The sequence below is a fragment of the Erinaceus europaeus genome, chromosome 1 (assembly GCF_950295315.1).
Source record: "Erinaceus europaeus chromosome 1, mEriEur2.1, whole genome shotgun sequence".
In the NCBI taxonomy this organism is placed as follows: Eukaryota; Metazoa; Chordata; class Mammalia; order Eulipotyphla; family Erinaceidae; genus Erinaceus; species Erinaceus europaeus.
In genome coordinates this window covers 70,977,769-71,002,030 of record NC_080162.1, presented here as the reverse complement: position 1 = coordinate 71,002,030, position 24,262 = coordinate 70,977,769, and the positions used below count along the sequence as shown (strand labels likewise).

At 47.1% G+C, this 24,262-nt stretch overlaps 1 protein-coding gene across 5 annotated transcripts in view; it reads right to left on the bottom strand.

Moving 5' to 3' along the window:
- Positions 1–342: 342 nt before the first annotated feature.
- The window catches only part of SIGLEC1 (sialic acid binding Ig like lectin 1), a 38,121-nt gene continuing 14,201 nt past the window's right edge, over positions 343–24,262 (bottom strand). For 4 of the 5 annotated variants that reach the window (XM_060187097.1, XM_060187090.1, XM_060187110.1 and 1 more), the window contains 14 exons: positions 23,171–23,473; positions 22,080–22,340; positions 21,528–21,830; positions 19,451–19,711; positions 19,013–19,312; positions 17,838–18,089; positions 17,276–17,545; positions 16,947–17,198; positions 16,361–16,663; positions 15,513–15,773; positions 14,215–14,517; positions 13,851–13,953; positions 13,438–13,510; positions 10,880–11,324 (listed from right to left, as the gene is read on the bottom strand). In XM_060187097.1, the coding sequence (XP_060043080.1) occupies positions 11,208–11,324; positions 13,438–13,510; positions 13,851–13,953; positions 14,215–14,517; positions 15,513–15,773; positions 16,361–16,663; positions 16,947–17,198; positions 17,276–17,545; positions 17,838–18,089; positions 19,013–19,312; positions 19,451–19,711; positions 21,528–21,830; positions 22,080–22,340; positions 23,171–23,473 (3,362 nt within the window). In that variant the 3' untranslated portion in view covers positions 10,880–11,207. Of the gene's footprint in view, positions 764–10,879; positions 11,325–13,437; positions 13,511–13,850; positions 13,954–14,214; positions 14,518–15,512; positions 15,774–16,360; positions 16,664–16,946; positions 17,199–17,275; positions 17,546–17,837; positions 18,090–19,012; positions 19,313–19,450; positions 19,712–21,527; positions 21,831–22,079; positions 22,341–23,170; positions 23,474–24,262 lie in introns of those variants that run through there. The other variant, XM_060187120.1, reaches the window with a different exon arrangement.

Here is a 24,262-nt window from a genome sequence, read left to right as displayed (position 1 = left end):
TATTGATATGTGATTTTATTTATTTAAAAGTGAAATAACACTGCATTACAATATTTGTAAGTTTCACGTAGGCATCACTGGAACTCATGTATATATATTACATTAAGGTTAACAGCTAAAGTTCAGTTCTATCTTTCAATATACAAGTGTCCCCTTTTACCCTGTTAAAATACACTCCTTTTAAGTATATTGATGAGTTTTGAGAAATTTGTACAACACTGTAGTCACCACAATCCAGATACATATAGCCACCACCTCTCAAGTCCCAGTATGTCCCTTCCCAACCAATCTCTTCCACTCAAACACCCAGACAATCACTAACTTACTGTCTGTGGGCAAATGGGGGTGGGGGAGATAGCATAATGGTTATGCAAAAAGATTCTCATGCCTGGGGCTCAAAAATCCCAGGTTCAATCCCTTGTACCACCATAAACCAGAGCTAAGCAGTTGGGGGGGGGGGAGGGGAATCTATTGCTGAGAACCTCATACAAATGGACTAATAAATCATATGCTTTTCGGTGTCTGGATTTCTCTTCTCCTCATGCTTCTGAGATTTGTTTACATTGTTTCTTGTCTCAGTAATCTGTTCCTCTGTGGAGTTGAGGGTGGTCTCTGGTGTCAGGGAACCAACGGTAGCTTCTCTATTCTTCAAATAGGCATTTGTATACTTCCCCAGTTTACTTGTCTTCTAAATACAGCTGCTGCAAAATTTCCTTGGAAGTCTGTGTGTAAATGTGTGTTTTCATTTCTCATCTATGAAAACCTAGGAGAAGGACTATAGGGTCAGATGTTAAAAGCACGTTTAACTGCTTAAGAAATTATTTACTTCAGGGGGCCAGGCAGTGGTGCACCTGGTTAAGCATACATACTACCATGCTCAAGGACCCAGATTTGAGTACCTGCTCCTCACCTGTAGGAGGGAAGCTTCACAAGCCATGAAGCAGGTCTGCAGGTGTCTATCTTTCTCTATTTCCCCTTCCCCTCTCAATTCTCTCTGTCCTATCAAATAAAATAAGAAAAAAGGAGGAGGAAAAATGGCCACTGGGAACAGTGGTTTCATAGTGCTGGCACTGAGCCCCAGCGATAACTCTATGGTACTGAAAAAAAAGAAATGATTTTTTTTTCAAAGTAACTACCATTTATATTCCTACCATTGATCTATGAATAGTCCTCCACCTCTGCACCAACATTTAGTATTGCCTGTCTTTTAAATTTTATTTTAAATATTTTATTTATAGAGCTGGGGCAAAAGAGTTATGCAAAAGACTTCCATGCCTGAGGCTCTGAGCTCCTAAATTCAACCCCAGCACCACCATAAACCAGAGCTGAACAATGCTCTGGCATGTCCCTATCTATCTACCTATCTTTCTACCATTTCTCTCTGTCTCACATTAAAATAAATACATAATATTTTCTTTTTTTATAATTTATTTCTTTATTGGGGAATTAATGTTTTACATTCAACAGTAAATACAATAGTTTGTACATGCATAACATTGGCATATTGCACCAAAGTAAAAGACTCTGGGGTGGGTGGGTGGGTGGGTTGGTAGAATACAGGTCCATGAAGGATGATGAATGACATAATATTTTCTAAATAAATATTATGTGTTTATTTTACGTAGAGACAAAAATTGACAGGGAGAGGGGAGACAGAGGAGAGAGAGAGAGTCCTGCAGCACTGCTTCACCACTCATGAAGCTTTCCATCTTGCAGGGGCTTGAACATGGTCATTGTTCATAGTAGCATGTGTACTCTACCAGGCACACCATGGCCTGACCCTTCATATTGTATTTTTATACAGCACTGGAGATGAACTCAGGACCTTACATAGACATAATATCACTGAGTTGTCTCCCTAGACAAATTTTCTATCCTTCATTTTTTAAGAAAGAGAGATGAGAGACCACAGTACTGCTTCACCTTCCATGGAACTCACTGGTGCAATTGACAGTGCTTCAACCTTAAATTTTAGCCTTTCTTTTTCCTTTTTTTTAAAATATTTTTTTAAAAATTTTTTTATATTTATTTTATTTATTTTTTCCCTTTTGTTGCCCTTGTTGTTTTATTGTTGTAGTTATTATTGTTGTTGTTGTTGTTGTTGGATAGGACAGAGAGAAATGGAGAGAGGAGGGGAAGACAGAAAGGGGGAGAGAAAGATAGACACCTGCAGACCTGCTTCACCGCCTGTGAAGCGACTCCCCTGCAGGTGGGGAGCCGGAGTTCGAACCGGGATCCTTATGCCGGTCTTTGTGCTTTGCACCACCTGCGCTTAGCCCACTGCACTACTCCCTCCTTTTCTTTTTTCTTTTTGCCTCTAGGGTTATCATTGAGGCTTGGTGCCTGCATTACGAATCCACTGCTCCTGGAGGCTATTTTTTCCCATTTTTGTTGCCCTTGTTGTTGTATTTATTGTTATTGTTGTCATTGCTGTTGTTGTATAGGACAGAGAGAAATCATGAGAGAAGGGGAAGACAGAGAGAGGGAGGGAAAGATAGACACCTGCATGGCGAGGAGAATACAGGTCCAAAAAGGATGACAGAGGACCTATTGGGGTTGTATGGAAAACTAGGAAATGTTATGCATGTACAAATTATTGTATTTACTGTTGAATGTAAAACATTAATCCCCCAATAAAGTAATTAAAAAAAAAGATAGATAGAACCTGCAGACCTGATTTACCATTTGTGAAGCGACCTCCCTGCAGGTGGGGATCTGGGGACTAAAACTGGAATCTTTATGCTGGTCCTTGCACTTTGCACCATGTGCACTTAACCTGATGTGCTACTGCACAGCCCCCAAATTTTAGCCTTTCTAGTGGGTGTTCAATCACCTTATCATTTTTGTAGTTGAATGCTATTGTTTAATCAGGCAGTCTTTTTTTAGGCACAGAAATGTTTTCTGATCCCTTTACTATTACAGTGTTATAATTGATAATATTATACATAAATTTATCTGTGAGATAAATTCTTGCAAGTGGTACTACAAGGTAAGAGGTGTGTGTGTATGTGTTTGTGTGTTTATGATTCAGATAGATGCAATAAAGTTGCTCTCTCCTTTTCTTTTATTCTCTCTTTTTCCCCCCTCTAGCTATAGACAGAAGGGCAGAAGGAGAGAGTATGTGAAAGAGACCACAACATCGAATTTTCACTTCGTTGGGACCAGGCTCAAACCTAGATTACACACATGGTAAAGTAACACACCGTCTGAGTGAGTTATTTTGCCAGCCCAAAGCTAATCAACAGTTATCAAGCACTGACATTTGCTAATCTGAAAGTGAAAGTGTAGTTTAATTTACATTTCCCTTACGAGTGAGGGTGAATGTTTACTCAGACACTTAATAACCATTTGTAGTTCCTTTGCTGTGTGTTCATATCTGCAGCCTATTTTCCTATTGAATTATTGATCTTAAGCTTAACTATTTCAAAAAACTTTTTACAAAATAATGAGTGTGATTTTTCTGTCTGGAGTATACAAGCTTTTCCCCCAGTTTGTGGAATGTACTCAGGATGTTATGTGCATAGCTGTAGCTCATTTATATTCCTTGCTAGCTAGTTTCTGATTGTGTGGAAAAAACATTTCTTCCATCGTCTCTAATGAAATGCAGCTGTGGAGAATCATATTCATGTGTTCTTAGCTTCCTATCTTTGCTTATCTTGCTCTTTCCCTACCTTTACTGGTCTTCTCCAAAAACACATCCTTAATAGGCCACTTACTCAAGAAATCTTTTTTGAGGAACTGCACCTACTACAGGGCATGAAGGCTTGCTCATGGTGGGGACTACAGTGTAACCAGTCTGGTGAGCCGTCAACTCCTCTCTCTGTGGATAACTAAACAGAGTCACCAGGAAAAATGACAGTCACAGACGTCATCTTTCCAAGGTGAATCTGTTCAATCCTTTTATGGGGTGAACCAGGGGGCAGCAGTGAAGCAGCCCTTCATTACCAAGCTCCATTTGCCATCTCCTCTCTTACTCAGGACAATTTGATGGAGGGTAGGAGTGGGTAGGATTCCCTCTTGAAGAGGAAGCACAACTGGATATTCCAAAAGGAAATGTAGTTTCTGAGGCAGGGAAAATTGTAAAGATATAAATTCTAACCATGGTAAAAGAAACAGCCCCAAGAGGAAGAGGATAGAGGCAGTTAAGAAAGCTCTAGAGGGGGACCAGGAGGTAGCACAGCGGGTTAAGTGCACATGGTGTGAAGTGCACGGACTGGCCTTCTGGAGCAGTGGATTTGTAGTGCAGGCACCGAGCGCCAGAGACTAAAAAAAAGAAAAAAAGAGAGAGAAGAAGAAGAAGGAGAAGGAGAAGGAGAAGGAGAAGGAGAAGGAGAAGGAGAAGGAGAAGGAGAAGGAGAAGAAATGGAAAAGGGAAAGAAAAAAAAAAAGCTCTAGAGATCAGGTGACTGGACAAAGCTATATGTGTGGCCTGGCAGGGCCTGCCAAAGTCTTAGAGTAGCCCACACCCTCAAAAGACCAGGATACTAGAGTGGACCCCTGTTCTTTCCCCACACAGAACAGCAGTACTCTGATTGTGGAAGGGAGACTTCAGCACGGGTACAGGGAAAGACAGCAAGGACCTTGAGGAACTCTTGGACAAAAATATACTAATGACTGGGGCGATAGTTTGCAGCCTACATGAGCATAGAATTTGCATGCCTGGAGGCCCCAGAGGCAGTGGGTTCCATCCCTGGCACCACCTTATGCCAGAGGTAAGCAGTGCCCTGACCCTTTCCTTTCTCTCTCTCTCTCTCTCTGTCTGTCTCTCTCTCTCTCTCAAAATAAATAGATCAATACCTTTTTAAAAGTACAATATTTAAGCAAGAGCTCAGCTATCTCCTGCTCACACTAAAGAGCTCAGTTTTGATGTCTCCTTGCCCTGGGGAGACATGTTGCCTTGGGTCCTGCCTGACCCAAAGTCAGGTCCCTGCCAGTACCAAACTTTTTGCACCACATTTCCCATATCATTGGAACTGTCCAGTTTGTGCCTCTCTACTTCATAGCCTGAGCAACCTGGGGTCTATGAATGTGTCTTGTTCATTGTCTGGTACAGTCAGTTCTAATAAAATTAGGCAACATGTAGCCTAAATGTCATGTGAGAATTGCAGTCATCCTTGCAGTGAGAGTTAAGCTCACATAATGGGTGATACCTGCCTGCTATAAATAGGACTCATACTGAAAATTGATTAGGAACAGGTTGTCTGACCCACAGAAATATACAAAGTGATACCTGGAGATGACAGGTCACAGTCTGGGTGCAACTGACATCATGCAGGTGAATGTCCCCTAAAGGTACAGTCTGATGGGAGCATGTTGTCCTTTGAGAAGGAGAAGGAAGTGCTCAAAATATGCATGATTAGCTGAAATTTGGAAAAACTTTCGTGGATACTCAACATAAAATATGGGGGTGTACAGAAAACTTTATTGGGAGTTGAGTGGTAGCACAAGAACCAGCTCAAGGATCCTGGTTCAAGCCCCCAGCTCCCTACCTCTAGGGGAGTCACCTCACAGGTGGTAAAGCAGGTCTGCAGGTGTCTATCTTTCTCTCCCCCTCTCTGTCTTCCCCTCTTCTCTCCATTTCTCTCTGTCCTATCCAACAATGACGATATCAATAACAACAACAATAATAACTACTACAACAATAAAAACAACAGGGGGGGGACCACAACAAGACAGGACTAGAACGAATTCAGGAACCCACCAAATCACCGGTGAGTGCAAACACGTGTGGCTCATGGACAGAGAGGGGCCTAGGGAAAGATTAAGTGGCTGGTAACAGTCCGGCAGTTTACCAGTTGAGACACCACCTCCAGTCTGTTTCACCAACAAAAAGTCAACTGAAGAGAGGAGAGGACTCCCCCTATGACTCACCAAATGCAACTGTGAGTCTCCATTGCTACTACCCTCAGAATCTGGAGCAGTGGTAGGGAGTCCCTGTGCTGACACCAGGGGACAGAGAACTAATCAGGAAACTCAGGAGAAGATCTATACCTCAGTGGCCAAGCAGTGGGGCTGTGAGAGTCTCTTTGCATAACCACTGGATTATCTCTGCCTCACCCTGCTTTATCTCTTGGTCAGGAGTCAGTGATTAAGCTAAGAAGCCTACTTATAGTTTTAAAGTCCTCAGGCTCCCATAGCATACAGAGGAGAAAAAGAACAAAAGAGGCTTTTAAGCCACTGAGCTCCAAGTCAGGGATTAAAATACTGTTGAAACAACTGTCAATTTCCACAACTGTGAACCCTTTAAGTACCTCACTTAGACACAACTCAATCCAGGCAAGAGTGATCAGTAATTTGAAAAGTATTGAGAGAGGGACCTCATGACATACTATATAAAATGGTTAAAACAATGAGAAGAAATATTGGAGAAATGAACCAGGATAAGAGTCCAGCTACAAACCCCCAAAGGTTGAACCGCAAAATAGTGAGGTCAACAGCCAGACACTACTTAAGGAAATAATCACAGGAGTGAGTAAAGAGTTTGAAAGAATTGTCATCAGAAATGCAGAAACAATAAATGAGACTCTGGAAGAAAACACTAATTACCTCAAGGTTATTAGAGAACTGAAAGCTGAAATAGCTGAGCTAAGAGCACAACTAGCTGAACAAGCTAAAACAGTATCAGAAAAGAGTACAAAATAGATGAACTCTAGAAAACAGTAGAGGGGAGAGAAAATAGAGTAAATGAGGCTGAAGACAGAATTAGCAAGATCAAGGACGAATAAGAGACAACTAAAAAAGAAGTAAGAGATCTCAAAAAAAGATTAAGAGATACTGAAAACAACAACAGAGACCTATGGGATGACTTCAGAAGAAATAATATACACATTATTGGCTTACCAGAGGAAGGAAGAGAGGGAAGGGAAGAAAGCATTCTTCAGGACATAATAGCTGACAACTTCTCTAGTCTAGACAACATAAAAGACATAAAGGTTCAAGAGGCCCAAAGGATCCCAAACAGAATTAACCCAGACTTAAAGACATCAAGACACATTATATTTAAAATGGAAATGAATAAGGATAAAGAAAGGATCCTGGAGGCTGCAAGAGAAAAACAAAGAGTCACCTACAGAGGAAAACCCATAAGGTTAGCAGCAGACTTCTCCACACAAACACTACAGACCAGAAGAGAATGGCAAGATATCTGTCTAGTGCTCAACGAGAAAGGCTTTCAACCAAGACTACTGTATCTTGCTAGACTGTCATTGAGACTAGATGGAGGCTTCAAAACCTTCTCAGACAAGCCACAGTTGAAAGAATCAACTATCACCAAGCCCACCTTGAAAGAAGTTCTGAAAGCTTTCCTATAAACAGTCAGACCACCATAAATATGCCATCTAGCAGAACACTCTGAAACTCTACAAGAATGGCGTTAAAATATCTTCAATAGGGAGTCAAGTGGTAACGCAGCAGGTTAAGCGCACATGCCACAAAGCGCAAAGACCAGCGTAAGGACCCTGGTTCAAGCCCCGGCTTCCCACCTGCAGGGGAATCGCTTCACAAGCGGTGAAGCAGGTCTGCAGGTGTTTATCTTTCTCTCCCCCTCTCTGTCTTTCCCTCCTCTTTCCACTTCTCTCTGTCCTATCCAACAACAACAACATCAATAATAACTACAACAATAAAACAACAAGGGCAACAAAAGGGAATAAATAATAAAAATAAATATTTTAAAAAATATCTTCAATATTTGATATCAATAAATGTCAATGACCTGAATTCACCTATTAAAAGGCACAGAGTAGGACGATGGATCAGAAAACACAACCCAACAATATGGTGTCTACAGGAAACCCATATAACTGAACAAGACAAACAGACTCAAAGTGAAAGAATGGAAAACTATCATACAAGCCAATGGCCCACAAAAAAGGGCAGGAACAGCTATTCTCATATCTAACATGATAGACATTAAAAATGAATGAAATTTTAAAAGATAGGGATGGACACTACTTAATGCTCAGAAGATCAATCAAGAGGACTTAACAATTATTAACATCTATGCACCCAATGAGAAGCCATCTAAATACATCAAACATCTGCTGAAAGAACTACAGCAATATATTAACAGCAACACAGTAATAGTATGGAACTTCAGCACCTCATTCACTCAACTTGACAGATCATCCAGGCAGAAAAATCAATAAAGACATGAGGGAGCTAAATGAGGAGATAGATAAACTAGAACTATTGGGCATTTTCAGAGCCATTCATCCCAAGAAACTGGAATACACATTTCACTCAAGTCCACATGGGTCATTCTCAAGGATAGGTCAACCATATGTTAGGCCACAAAGACAGCATCAGCAAATTCAAGAGCATTGACATCATCCCAAGCATCTTCTCAGACCACAGTGGAATTAAACTAACACTTAATCAACAAAAGATTAGTAATAACCCCAAACTGTGGAAGTTCAACAATACACTACTTAACAAGATGAAATAAAGGAAGAAATCAAAATGTTTGAAGAACTCAATGAAAATGAAGACACAAGCTATCAAAATATTTGGGACATAGCTAAGGCAGTACTGAGAGGGAAGTTCATAGCCATACAAACACACATTAGAAAACAAGAAAAAGCACAAATAAACAGCCTGACTTCACATCTTAAAGACCTAGAAGAAGAATAACAAAGGAACCCTAAAGCAACCAGAAAGACAGAAATCACTAAAGTTAGGGCAGAAATCAGTAACATTGAAAATAAGAAAACCATAAAAAAAGATCAACGAAAGTAAATGTTGGTTCTTCAAAAGAGTGAACAAAATTGACAAACCTTTAGCCAGAATCACAAAACAAAAAAGTGAGAAGACCCAAATAAATTGTATCATAAATGAAATAGGAGATATCACAACAGACACCGCAGAAATTCAGCATATCATGTGAGACTTCTATGAACAACTATATGCCACCAAGCTAGAGAACCTGGAAGAAATGGGCAATTTCCTAGATACCTACGAACTTCCAAAATTAAATAAAGAGGAACTAGATAACATGAATAGGCCCATCACATCCAAATAAATTGAAACAGTTATCAAAAACCTTCCCAAGAATAAAAGTCCTGGACCAGATGGTTTTACAAATGAATTCTACAAAACCTTAAAAGAAGAACTATTACCTCTACTTTTAAAAGTCTTCCAGAAGATTGAAGACACTGAAATACTCCTTTCCAGCTTCTATGAAGCCAACATCACTTTGATACCAAAAGCAGACAGGGACACAACCAAAAAAGAAAACTATAGACCAATATCTCTGATGAACATAGATGCGAAAATATTGAACAAAATTCTAGCCAACCAGATACAGCAATATATTAAAAAGATGGGGCCAGGAGGTGGCTCAGCTGGTTGAGCACACATGTTACAATGTGGAAGGACACAGGTTCAAATCCCCAGTCCCCACCTGCAAGGGGAAAGCTTTACAAATGGTGAAGCAGGGCTGCAGGTGCCTCTCTGTCTCTCTCCCTCTCTCCCACCCCCTTCCCTCTTGATTTCTGACTGTCTCTATCCAATAAATAAAAAAGATAATTAAAATAAAAAAATTATGTTATTGAGGTGGCGCAGTGTATAAAGCATTGGATTCTCAACCATGAGGTCCCAAGTTCGATCCCCGGCAGCACATGTACCAGAGTGATTTCTGGTTCTTTCTCTTCTCCTATCTTTCTCATGAATAAATAAATAAATTTTAAAAATATATTAAAAAGATTATTCATTATTGCACCAAAGTAAAAGACTCTGGGGGGATGGGTAGGGAAAATACAGATCCAAGAAGGATGACAGAGGACCTAGTGGGGGTTGTATTGTTATATGGAAAACTGGGAAATGTTACTCATGTACAAACTATTGTATTTATTGTTGAATGTAAAACATTCATTCCCCAGTAAAGAAATTTTTAAAAAAGAAAGAAAGAAAGTGGTGGGGGCAGGGCTTGGAAGATTAAAAAAAAAGATTATTCATCATGATCAAAATTAAAAAATTTTAAAAAATATTAAAAACAGGGAGTCGGGCTGTAGTGCAGCGGGTTAAGCGCAGGTGGCGCAAAGCACAAGGACCGACATAAGGATCCCGGTTCGAACCCCGGCTCCCCACCTGCAGGGGAGTCGCTTCACAGGCGGTGAAGCAGGTCTGCAGGTGTCTATCTTTCTCTCCTCCTCTCTGTCTTCCCCTCCTCTCTCCATTTCTCTCTGTCCTAGCCAACAACGACAATAACAATAATAACTACAACAATAAAACAACAAGGGCAACAAAAGGGAATAAATAAATAAAATAAATATAAAAATATATATTAAAAACAACAACAAGGGCAACAAAAGGGAAAAATAAATAAATAAATAAATATTTTAAAAAATTTAAAAAAGAAAACTATTTATTTTTTTATTTTTACAAGAGCACTGGTCAGCTCTGGCTTACGTTAGTGTGGGAGATTGTACCTGGGGCTTTGGAGCCTCAAGCATGAGAGTTTCTTTGTATAACCATTATGCTATCTACCCCCACCCAAAAACTCTTTTTGACTGAAGTATATTTTCAAGAAAATTGTGTATTTTCAAGGATGAGTCCATAGTTAGGGAAGTCTTTGGAAGCAGAGCACAAACTATATTTTTCAGTGTCCCTTGGAGCTTGGCATGCCATGTGACTATTCTTGGGACGATTAGAGGTGAGTGAATTAATGCATGCAATTTCTGGATAATATCCCCAGTGGGGATGATGGGCCTTCTACTTCTGGCTAGAGGGCATGTGGATGGAGGTGGGGATCATCATCAAAAACCTCCCAATCAAAGGCAATATCAAAATAGAGAATAACAAGACAGAAGCATCCAGAGCCTCAACACTTTAAAGCACTTTCTCATACCCAGACAAATATGGAAGAGAAAAACAAACTTGTCTCATATATAGAAGTCCTTTTATTTGGTCGCTTGCTAGAACAACCTAATATATTTTACTTAGTCCAGAGAGCTTTTATCTGTACATGTGAGGACACTGCGAACAACTCTTGTGATAGATCCTCAAAGTCTAGGACTTGAGGGAGAACAGTGGGCAAGGACAGTGTGATGGAAGATACATGGAGAGGTGAGACCCAGAGGAAAGAGAATGAAAAGTGGAAAACAATCAGTTTCTCCTCAGCCTTCTCCAGGGCCTGCATCTTCCTGGGTAGACTGGGATTCACCTCTGTCTGTCACCACCACATTACTTTAGGAGCTAAGGTTGGAGTCAGCTCACAGGAAGTCAGCTCTCACTCCGCTGTTGTCATTGTTTTCGCAGAGACCAGCAGGCCCCAACACAGCTTCATTCTCCAGGACCAAGGTGTTGCAGATTCCTGCGACCTCCTGCTCCTGAGGGCAGGCAAACCAGGGTCAGCTCGAAGGTGGGTCACAGGACAAGGTCCCATTGTGGTTGTGTCAGAATCAATGAGCTCCCCACGGAGAAAACCATGGTCATGAAGAACTCTGGGAGTGGTCTTCTCCTGATCCTTCACTTTGGGGGACAGTCCCTACAGCCCCCATCCTTAGGCAGAGGGCCCCAGGGGACTGGTGAGTGTGTGCATGACTAGAAACCTTGACCCAGCAAACAGTTTGTTTGCAGAAAGGAACAAATCACAGAAGCAGGAGACAGAATTTTATTTCTGCCTATGTTATGAATAGACTCATAAATGGGTACCAGGAATGGTGGAAAAGGATAGCATAATAGTTATGCAAAAGACTTTCATGCCTCAGGCTTTACAGTCCCGGGTTCAATCCCCTTTACCTTTACCACCATAAACCAGAGCTGAGCTGTCTCTGGTATCTCTCTCTCTGCATGTCTCTCTCATTAAAATAAAGTATATTTCTTTTTTTTTATATTTATTTTATTTATTTTTTCCCTTTTGTTGCCCTTGTTGTTTTATTGTTGTATTTATTGTTGTTGTTGTTGTTGTTGTTGGATAGGACAGAGAGAAATGGAGGGGAAGACAGAGAGGAGGAGAGAAAGATAGACACCTGCAGACCTGCTTCACCGCCTGTGAAGCGACTCCCCTGCAGGTGGGGAGCCGGGGTTCGAACCGGGATCCTTATGTTGGTCCTTGTGCTTTGCACCACCTGCGCTTAACCCGCTGTGCTACAGCCCGACTCCCCCCCCTCCTATTTTTTAATTGGATAGGACAGAGAGAAATTGAGAAGGGAGGGGAAAATAGAGGAGAAAGAGAGACACCTGCAGACCTGCTTCCCTGCTTGTGAAGCATTCCCCTTACTGGTGGGAAGCTGGAGGAGGGGGGGCTTGAACCTGGGTCCCTGCACATGGTAACATGTGTGTGCTTAACCAAGTGTGCCACTGCGAAGCCCCCTCCTCAGCCTGTATTTTGAGACATCTCTTTCCCTTGTTTTCTTTTTCCTTCTTGAAATATACTTTATTTTGGGAGTCGGGCTGTAGTACAGCAGGCTAAGTGCAGGTGGCGCAAAGCACAAAGACCGGCATAAGGATCCCGGTTCGAACCCTGGCTCCCCACCTGCAGGGGAGTCGCTTCACAGGCGGTGAAGCAGGTCTGCAGGTGTCTATCTTTCTCTCCTCCTCTCTGTCTTCCCCTCCTCACTCCATTTCTCTCTGTCCTATCCAATTAAAAAATAGGGGGGGGGGAGTCGGGCTGTAGCACAGCGGGTTAAGCGCAGGTGGTGCAAAGCACAAGGACCGACATAAGGATCCCGGTTCGAACCCCGGCTCCCCACCTGCAGGGGAATCGCTTCACAGGCGGTGAAGCAGGTCTGCAGGTGTCTATCTTTCTCTCCTCCTCTCTGTCTTCCCCTCCTCACTCCATTTCTCTCTGTCCTATCCAATTAAAAAATAGGGGGGGGGGGGAGTCGGGCTGTAGCACAGCGGGTTAAGCGCAGGTGGTGCAAAGCACAAGGACCGACATAAGGATCCCGGTTCGAACCCCGGCTCCCCACCTGCAGGGGAGTCGCTTCACAGGTGGTGAAGCAGGTCTGCAGGTGTCTGTCTTTCTCTCCTCCTCTCTGTCTTCCCCTCCTCGCTCCATTTCTCTCTGTCCTATCCAACAACGACAACAACAATAATAACTACAACAATAAAACAACAAGGGCAACAAAAGGGAATAAATTAAAAAAATATAAAAAAAAATAGGAGGGGGTAGGGAATGTCCGCCAGGAGCAGTGGATTCGTAGTGTCAGCACCAAGCCCCAGAGATAACCCTGGTGGCAGAATATATATATGCTTATAGGCAGAGAAATCAGAAAGTGTGTCTTAGAAGTGGAGCTGCAGCTGAGAATTGTTGTGGAACACATGGCTGCTCTTTGCCCTAGTCAGAAGATGCCCCCCTCCCCAATCACCTCTGGAGGCCCTAGGCCTCATATTCTCTTCCCAGTCCTCCCCCAACTAGAGTAGTCTCTAGGCATCAGCCCTGCACTGTGGGTTAGCTGGTTGTCGTGTCTGCACATGCACACCTATGGAGTAATTTACCTTTGTGGTTTCCTTCTGAGACGTCATCTCCACCAGATTCTCACCCGCTCTTGGCATATGGAAAAACCTCCTTCTGCAAGGACAGGGGTGAACTCAGAACAAGCTGACCTAAACCTGCCCCCTCCTGAATGCTGTGCATTTGGCCTCAGATATCTCACTGCACAGAGCAGTGGGGAACCTTGGAGGTAGTGCCTTACCTTTTATGATCCTAGTCTTCAGTACAGGCAGAAAAGAGATGAGAGGAGAAAAAGAAAGCTACAGCAAGAGAGATTTAGCTCATTCAGAAAGGAATGTCCCAATTTAGGTGCAGGAGTCAGCTAGGAAGCAAGGAGCTTATGAATTTGGCAGGAGAGGAAAAAAGAAGGTGTTAAGAGGATGAGGTGGTCCCAGCCCACCCTCCACTCCTGACCCACCTCCAGGCCCACGTGGCCCCCAGGCCCAAGAGCAGGAACAGGATGCCTGCCAACAGCCCTAGGACCCAGAGCAGCTGCTGGAACAGATGTAGGCGGTACACGGCTAGAACACAGAGGCAGGACTCAGGGGGCATCCGTGGCACCAGACCCCTAGTGCTCCCTCCCAGGTGACTTCCTCCAAGATGAACCCAACTCAAACTTCCACCTGATCTTAGACCTCCCCCTTGAAGGAAATTCCAGACAGCTAGTCTAAATAGACAGCAGACTGTAACAGAAGAGAGTCAAAGAAGACCTCACCAGGAAGCCTCTGAGCCTAAGAACTGAGCCTTTTTGTAGAGCAGCTTGGGAGATGGAGGCCCATTACCTCTGGTTCCGAAGTAGGCAGAGGCTGAGGCAGAGCCCAGGGCATTGGAGGCTGAACAAGTGTATTCTCCCTGGTCACTGGGTCTCAGCTCCTGGATGTCCACCCTCAAGACATTAGGGGTGGCTGATACTCGGATGTGGGACTCAGCAGAGGCAGCCATGGGCTGGCTAGAAGCCACCAGTCGGCTGCCCAGGTGCAGGGCCAGGCTGGCTAGGGGTTCACTGTCCACTCGGCAGTCCAGGATGCCCTGGCTGCCATCCTCGGGCTCCACAAAGACAGTTATGGCAGGTGTCCCGGGGGGGTCTGTGGAAAGACAGGGAGTGTGGTGCGTGCAGAAAGCAAACCCCAGGTTGAACCTCACACACACACACACTAATCCTTCTGTGAAAGGTAGAGCCTGCTTCCTTACTTCTGGGAGATGTGGTCCCCTCAGACCACTAAAAATCAAAATAAGGGGGGCTGGGTGGTAGCACACCTGATTGAGCTCACATGTTAGAATGCGTAAGGACCCAGGTTCATGCCCCTGGTCCCCACATGCAGGGAGAAGCCTTGCAAATGGTGAAGCAGGGCTGCAGGTATCTCTGTCTCTCTCCCTCTCTATCACCCCCCTCCCTCTCGATTTCTGACTGTCTCTATCCAATAAATAAAGACAATTAAAAAAAAAATTTTAAAAGCAAAGTAAGGGACATTGTGAATTTAGGACTAGACTTCTGGAGGTTCTGTTCTTTTAAGAACACAGCCACACAGGGAACCCAAGTCAGACAGTTAGATGTGGCCCAATAGCCAGCCCCAACCAACAGCCACGAGGGTGAGGCCTTATTAGACTGTTTGGTTTGAGTTTAGTCACTGGACAACAACTGCAGGCACGTGGAAGGAGACCAGTGCAAGAAATGCCCAGCAAAACCCAGTCAGTTTGCCTCAGAGCTATGAGCAAATAAAATGATTATTGTTTCAAACACTAGGTGACTTGTTGTGGAACTACAGCTGGTGAATGGGGCATGGAGTCTTGGTGAAGGATGCAGTAGGAGGCTGAGGCAGATGAGGGTCTACTGCAGGCTAGGCACACTGCACACTTTATCTCCCATACTCCCTACAAAAGGCAGGGACTGACTTTTCACAGATGAGGAAATGATGTCACAGAAGCACAAGATCACATGACCAGTCTGTGGGAGAGCCAGGATACTAACCCTGTACTTACTCATATGAAATTCTTGCTCTCTGCAGACAGAGAAGAGAAAAACCTATCGTGGGCATGCGAAAGGTGGGAAGATTGAGGCAAGGGACAGTGTCACACTCACAGAGCACATGGAGCATGACTGGAGCAGAGGTGGTGGTCCCAAAAGGCAGCACAGCCCGACAATGGTACAGCCCAGCGTTGGTGCGGCCCACAGGGGTGAAAGAAAGGGTAGGTGCGGGTTCTGTGTGTAGTTGCCGGCCGTTCCAGAACCAAATGAAGGTGGAGTTGGTCATGGGCCCAAGGACACCAGGGAGGTGACAACTGAGGTTCAGTGCTGCGCCCTCAGGCAAGTCCAATCCTGGCTCAGCCACCACATGCACACCTGCAGACCAAGGACCAAGGGATGATGAGAAGCTTACAAGGGCCTCTGGTTGGGACTGGGTGTCTGAGAGGCCTTTGATGGATGTGGGCCCTCAGGATGGGACTGGGCCTCTCCTATCAGAGATCACTGAGTACAGAGCCATCTCACATCCTTGCAGTGGGGACATCCAGGGTTGTGCTTCCCTCCTTCATCAAACCAGGGTGAGGCTGTATCCTGTGCTGTGACAGGACTTCCCCCAGGTGGGACCTACTCCTTCACACTGATTTCCCAGAGGGGAGAATCCTGTCTCTCTCCTCCAGGCCTACCCAGGGTAGGCTGTGCCCCAGTCTCAGACCGGTCTCTGCAATGGCAGGGCTGTCTCCCTCCTCTAATATCCCCCAGGGTACTGCTATGCCTTTTCCCTGCATGGAGACCTTCCAGGGCAAGGTTGCTTCTCCCCTTCTGACCAGCAACTAGCACCAGTGGGAGTGGGAGAGGTTCCTCTCAGAATCAGCAAGGCTGCACAGCCCCCTCTAGTGGCAGTGGCTGGCCTCTCACATGGACACCCCTGTCAGCACCTACTTGAGGCTCCTGCCTGGTCCACTCACCTTCTGTCTGCAGCTGTGCAGTGGTGCTGACAGAGCCCAGCAGGTTGTGTGCTGTGCAGACATAGGTGTCCTCACCACCTGAGGACACATCTTGCACTTGCAGCCGCAGGGCATTGCGGGCCACCTGGACATGCCCTATCCCCCATGCCAAGCCGTGAGCCTTGCGACTGGTGGCTAGCACCTTCCCGTCAAGGGACAAGGCCAGCTCTGCAGGTGGCTCGCTGTCCACAGTGCATTGCACCACAGCCATGGGGCTGGTCCTCGAGTCCAGGAAGGAAGACAGGATAGCATTCCGAGGGGCATCTGCAGGCAGATAGGCAGAGCTGGGCACTTTATTTGCGAACCCTGATTGTTCACTGCCCACTCGCTTGGCATTGGTAAGAATAAAGCCCCAAGATAGTAGCACCTTCTTGGGAGTCCTGTGGGCCAACCCTACCAGGCAGGAATCACAGGCCTTATGATCTCTCTTCTGCACCCATGTTCTTTTCTCAAGCACCCTGGGTCCACTACAGCCCTACACCCATCCCCATTGCTACCCAGAAGCACCCTCCATTCACCCTGCCCCCAGCCAAGGAGCAGTGCTCACAGAGGATTTGCAGGGCCACAGGCCGGGAGCTGCGGGTGCCCTGGGCATCTTGGACTTGGCAGGTGTACGTGCCAGCATGAGCCTGTGTAGCCTTTGGGAATGAAAGGGAGGCAGCCAAACCCTCCTGCAGCCAACGGGCATTGTGGTACCAGGCATAGAGAACAGGAGGGCGGGCAGCAGGGTCCTCACAGGTCACCGTGACAGGGGTCCCCTCGGGCACAGCAGCCGATGGAGTCAATGTCACCTGCACACCTATACCAAAGAGCTCAAGTTCAGCTGGACCCATTCCAAACCCCCAGCTGTCCCTGGTGGGCTGGGTCCTGCCTCACCCTCCAGCTGCAGCTCCAGGGACATGTCAGCTTGGCCCAGGGGATTTTGGGCAGAGCAGCTGTAGTGCCCTTCATCACTGGGCTGTGGTTCCCGCAGCTCCAGGTTCAGGGTGTTGGGGACAGAGGCTGCAGTCGAGGAAGCCAGGAGGTGGCCATTGCGGCTGAGGGTCAGCTGGGCGGGAGGGCGGCTGTCCACAGTACACAGCAGCAAAGCCCGCCTTCCACCCTGCTGCTCCAGGAGGGAGATCAGGCGGAGGCTGCGGGGTGCATCTACAGGGGCACGGAGGTGGAGGAGAAAGCAGGTCTCAGCCTCTAAGGAGCCCAGCTTGCTGGTGGCATTCAAATCAGATAGGGCCTTGTCTCCCACCCCAGTCACCCAATATGCAGCACTGCTCCCCTGCTCCAGCAGGCCCTAGCTACACTCCTCCAGACTCTGGTGCTCTTTGTCCAGTGCTTCTTCAGCCTGCTGGGAACTGAGCCCCTGTGGGGTTCTGGCTGTGCCCCAGTTAGTGTGGACCACAGTCACTCCCTCCAGCTCCACCCTGTATCCATGCAGACTCACAGAGGACATCCAGGGTGACCGGTCTGGAGAGGTGAGGTGCCTGGCCAGGGCTTGCCACGCTGCAGCGGTAGGTGGCAGCATCCATGACTGTGACATTGGGCAGGAGAATGGAGTGGGCACTGGGGCGCCGCTGCCCATCCTGGTACCAGGTGTAGATGAGCTGGGCCAGTTGAGAAGTCCATACGAGGCAGGTCAGGTTCACCAGTTGGCCCTCATGCACAGTGGTGTTGGGCCACACTTGCACACTCACAGCTGGGGAAAGAAGGGCGAGGAGACATGTGAGGGGGCTGAGATACTGTAAAGCAAGCCTCCTGTCTACAGGAATCAGGGAACCCCTTAACCTTGGAGGCTCAGAAATTAGAACTTGAGCAGTGGCATCTTTCAGGCAGTGTGGAATGGCTCTGTATACCTGTGGTCCCCTGAATGCCCCCCTGACCTGGTGCAGAGTCCCCTGCCCTGCTGCGCTTTTTCCTGAGCACCCCCTTTCTGATTAGTTTTTATTAGTTGTGGATGAAGGTAAATCTTTTTTTTCCTTGACAGGTCTTTGCTAGGGCTTTGCACCTGTGGGATTCCACCACTCCCACTGGATTTTTTTGTTCTGTTTTGTTTTCCTGACAAAGGGTGGTAGAGAAAGAGAGACACCATAGCACCGTTCCACTGCTATGAAGCTTTCCCTTTGCATAGTGCTCTCATGGGGTTTCCAGGGACTCAAAACTGGGTCCTTGTACATGGTAAATGTGTGTTCGAATGGGTGGGCTATCTTTCAGTCTCCTAAAAGTCTGATTTAACAAAGATTCTTCCATGAAACCCTAGTCTGGCAGTTCGGGAGGTGGCACAATAAATAAAGCACTTGACTCTCAAGCTTGAGGTCCTGAGTTCAAGCCCGACAGCACATGTACCAGAGTGATGCCTGGTTCTTTCTCTCTCTCCTCCAGTCTTTCCCATCAATCAATAAATAAAATATTTAAAATAAATAGTCTGGAGACTGTGGCCTTAAAAAGGATAGGAATGGAGACACTCCTTACGTTCAGTCTTCCTCTCAGCTCCCCAAGCTTCCAGAACCCTCTCCCTTCTTAAAGGAGACTCCCTGTCTTCATGTGTGCATACACACACACACACACACACACACACACACACACACAACACACACACATACACACACACACCACACTGACCCTGAGCATCGAAGTTGGCTGAAGCTGATGCCTGGCCCAGGGTGTTTATGGCCTGGCAGGTGTAGACACCCTCATCTTCCAGTGTGGCATTGTGGATCTCCAGGCGCAGTGTGTTGGGGGCCACAGCCAGCTGCAGTCGGGCAGAGCTCCCCACACCTTGTAAAGTGGAAGCTACCATCTGGGCCCCATGGAGAAGTCGCAGCTGTGCTGGAGGGTCACTGCGCACACAGCACAGCAGGAGGCCCAGTCGTCCAGGGCCTGTGTCCATCAGGGCAGTGAGAGTGACCTGTCGTGGTGCATCTACAAGGTGGGGGTGGTCAGGACCTATCCCTCTCACAAAAGCACACCCCAACACCAGGGACTCCATATCCCACCCTATAGCCTAAGCACTGGGCACCCGTTGTCCCCCCCAAACTCGGATGAGAGGAAAGTGCTTACAGCTTATGTGGAGGCTGACTGGGGCAGCCAGGTTCAGGGTGGCTGAGCCTGGGGCCTGGGATTGGCAATGGTAGGCACCAGCCTGGCTCAGAGTTATGGCTGCAAAGTGGAGTGTGGCTGAGGTTGAATCCTCGAGGGGCTGGCCATTCCAATACCATTGATATGAGGTCTCCTCTGGGATGCCCACGGGTACTCGGCACTTCAGCACCACTGCCTGTCCCTCCCGGAGCTCAGGTGATGGGGACACCTGGACCCAGGCTCCTTCAGGGAGAAAGAGAAAAGTTAGGAGTCCTTTGCTGTACCTCCCACAGTGTGTGTCCACACCAGTGTGCAAGCCCTCAAGCTTGCATCTCCAAGCCACTGCTCCTATCTGACACCACAGGGAACACCGTTTCAGCTCCACACCTCTGCCCCTCCTGCTCCTGACTCTTCCACACTGGTTCTGTCCTGTCACTTGGCCTCCATCACCCGAGTGATGGCTTTGTTCAGCTGTCCTGTCTTGCCTACCGGAGTACCAGTGGTATGTGACCTGTAGCCCAGTGCCAGACCCAGTGCCTAACTGCCTGCCTGCCTCTGTTAACTCCAAGTACATGCTGGTTTGACCCCATAAAGCTTTTAGGATGGGAGGGATGTAGGTCATGCCAAGGTCTATTGTCCTGACTATGACCTGAACTTAATATGGATGACTAGGACTTGGAAGGGGAAGTTAGCAGCTGTCTGAGTTTGAGTTCTCTCCAGCCCAGCTCTGTACTCAGGCTCTAGGTCAGGAAAGCCCAAGAATTGGGGATCAGGGAAAGGCAGTACCTAGACCCTTCTGGGGAAGGGGAGGGAGGGGGCAGGAAGTGAAAAGGAGGGAAAGCTAGAGTGCTGGTTGATAGCATAGGCTGTTCCTGGAATCAGATCACAATTAGTCTTGAGCTACCATGGCCTCTGCTAGTCCTGTGCAAGCTTTTGTTTGTTTTTTATTTACCAGAACACTGCTCAACTCTGGCTCATGTCAGTACTAAGGACTGAATTTGGGACCTCAGAGCCTAAGCATAGAACTCATTTGCATAACCATTATGCTCTCTCCCCAGCCCATGCGCAAGCTTCTAAGAGCCTGACCCTCGGTTTCTCCCCTGTGAAAAGCATATAATAGATATGAAAAGATCTACAGAGCTAAGGTCCAAGGAAATCTGTCTAAAATTGACATTGCTTTTCATTGCGGGAGGAGAAAAAGGCATGCTGTGTAGAATTACAGGCATGATATACATGTGTATGTCTACATGGATATGCATATCCATATACATGGGAATAGGTACCCCCACACCTATGGACAGCTAATCTTGGACAAAGGTGCCCAGACTATTAAAGAAGGAAAGGAGAGTCTCTTCAACAAACGGTGTTGGAAAAAATTAGGTTGAAATATGCAGAAGAATGACATTGAACCACCATATTTCACCAAACACAAAAGTAAACTCCAGTGGTCCAGGAGGTGGCTCAGTGGATAAAGCATCGGACTCTCAAGCATGAGGTCCTGAGTTCAATCCCTGGCAGCACATGTACCAGAGTGATGTCTGGCTCTTTCTCTCTCTGATGTTTCTTATTAATAAATAAATACAATCTAAAAAAAAAAAAAGTAAACTCCAAATGGATCAAGGACTTGGATGTTAGACCAGAAACTATCAAATACTTAGAGGAAAATATTATCATAGAACATGTATATTAGTGGAGAATACAGATGTGTTCTTATATGTATAGACATACTCATATACACATTACACTTATGCAAATGCTATAAATATATTGGGTTTTGCTGTGTATGAGTGACACAAATTGTATTTTTAAAAAAGTAACCTCTCAGACAATGCTCCAAACAAGTCAATTTGTGTAATTGTCACTGCCTCCTAGTGGTTGCTATAGTTATTACAGGTAAAAGACAGCTTGAGACAAAGGGAAGCTTCTTCCTGGTTGAAGAACCATGGGTTAAAAAAAAAAAATCTATGCACTAAATTCACATGACTTGGCCCAGACTGGCCAGAATAATCCTCCACCTGGGCATCTGAGTCTATCTCAACCTCAGAAAACTAATACTCACCTCGGACCTGGAAGAAGAGAGAGGTGTTGGCTGATCCCAGCTCATTTGTGGCCTCACAGTGATAGTTACCCGAGTCCCCAAGACCCAGGTCTTGGATCTTTAGCTGCAGGGAGTTGGCCATGGCTTTGACTTGGAGGCGGTCATGAGATGGGAGCTGGAGTCGTGGGCTGGAGGCCAGGAGATGCTGCTCATGAAACAGGGTCAGTTGGGCCAGGGGGCTACTGTCCACAGAGCAGAAGAACATGGCCACATGGCCCTGGTCCACATCCAAGAGGGCTGACAGCTTTGGCGGGTCTGGAGGGTCTATATATACAGGGGCAGATTAGGCCACCTCCAGCCCAGCTCACCACATCCCAGCTGTCCCATGTCCCACTCCTTGTCCACATAATGAGTCCAAACACATTGTGGCCCATACCCAAGACACACTTTTGCCTCCCCAAACCCAGCCTCAACCAATCAACCAATCAACCAATCAACCTGAGCCAACCTCTGTTGACTCAACCAATCGCCCTGCCTCCCAAGTGCTCAACCTTTCCCTTGGCCATCACCCACAGAGCACAGTCAGAACCACAGGAGTGGAAAGCTCAGCGGCACCAGCCTCAGTATGGATGCAGCAGGCATAGAGGGCAGCATCTGTTCTGGCCACAGGCAGCAGCGTTATAGTCTCCAGGGGGCCCTGCGCCCACTGCACCCCATTACGGAACCAGGAGAAGTTGGAAGGGCCACCACTGGATTCCCGGCTCACGTTGCAAGTCAGGTTGACTACACTGCCCTCTGGCACCTTGTTCGATGGGGTGACGACCAGGACAGTGGCTGGAAAGCAGGAAGACGGCCAGTTAGAGACAGGCCTCCCTCCCCACCCTGGGGTGCCAGCAGTCCTTGAAAAGAGACTCTGGATGCCTGCAAATTTGGGGAGGAAAGCAAACTCCTTCATAGGGAAGCTTAAGAGAAATGGGCCCTAGACGATCTTACCAATGTGCTCTGGAGTCCCACCTCCTCAGACCCTTGCCCCACTAGGGAAAGAGAGAGACAGGCTGGGAGTATGGATCAACCTGCCAATGCCCAGCCAACACTACAGTGGAGAAGCAATTAAAGAAGCCAGACCTTCCACCTTCTGTACCCCATAATGATCCTGGGTCCATATTCCCAGAGGGATAAAGAATAGGGATGCTTCTAATGGAGAGGATGGGATACAGAACTTTGGTGGTGGGAATTATATGGAATTGTACCCCTCTTATCCTACAATCTAGTAAATTGTTATTAAATCATAACTGAGGAGAGAGAGAGAGGAGGGAGAGGGAGATGGAGAGAGAGAGAGAGAGAGAGAGATGGGCCCTGGGAGTGTGGAGGCACTGAGCAGAGAGGGGGTCCAGTGTAAGGAAAGGGGTAAGACAACCTAGGTGCCTACCTGATGACTTAGCCTCATCACCCAGATGCACCATGACACCCAGATACTGGGCATGGGGAACAGCACCTGTCTGTGGCAAGCAGAGCCCCCACTCCTGCCCATCTGGAAGCTTTGGCTCCTCCCAAAGCAGAAAGGAAGTGGCCTTACCAGAGACTCCACTGAGCTGGGGTTGCAGAGAAATAGAATCCCAAGTGCCGGCCCCTGAACTGAGCCCCTGCTCACTGCATCAACTCACCCTGGGCGTGGAAGGTGGCCAAGGCAGAGGCGTTGCCTAGGGCGTTGCTGGCCTCACACACGTACACACCCTCATCCTCCAGCACTGGGCTGCGAATCTGCACACGCAGAAAGTTGGGGGCCCTGGTGACTTTGGCACGCTGGGAGCAGCCCCCACAGGTGGGAAGGGAAGTGGCCACCACGTGGTCTCCGTGTAGCAGCCGCAACTGGGCTGGGGGGTCACTGTCCACTCGGCACAAGAGCAGACCTTGCTGTCCAGCATCAGGATCCGGCCCGGCAGTGAATGTGGGCTGCCGGGGGGCATCTGTAGGGAGGGAGGGTGTTATCACTTACCCCACAGCCTCAGGTAGGGCCCGATGGGTCCCCTTAGGGTTGGACAAGCCCCCAGAACACGCAGGACAAAGGCAGGCACCCAGAGCTGCTGCACATAGGCAGCCAGAGCAGCACTAGAGGGATTCAGGCCCTGCCTCTCATGCTAAGCTGTGCCCTAGTGCTGAACTCAGTCTCCCCAAAGGAAGAAGCACCTGTTTCTACTGGAACGAAGGCTTCAGATGGGCTGGTGTTACCTGACAGAGCTGCCATGTGCTCCTGAGCAGGTCACCTATGCCACAATCCCGGCATCTTGCTCTCTGCTCCCACCCTGAACTCCACCCCTTACCACTGGGGCTTCCATCATTCTGCCTTTTATCTCTCCTCCAGCCCAGATAATGTTGACACCACCCTTCTTCTCCTTGGAGGCTTCTGGGGGCAGGTGATGAAAGAGGGCCGGTAACCGCTACCCCCACCTGAACCCACAACACAGAAAGTCCCTGGCAGGCAGTTATTCTTCCTGACACCCCAGCTCAGCACCCCTGTGTGCAGCACCAGGGACTTTTTGAAAACTAAGTTCCAAACACAGCTTAACCCATTGGGCTAATTCAGAGCACCCACCCTTGGCATGAAGCCATTTATATGCTAGGAGGTCCTGCCTTCCTTCATCTATGCGGGCCTGTGAGGGGGTATGAGACCCCAGTATGGGGGGACAGAGCCTGGACACAGTGCCATGGTGGCAGAAGACCCCAACATGGCTGAGATTGGAGGGTGATGTGCAGGA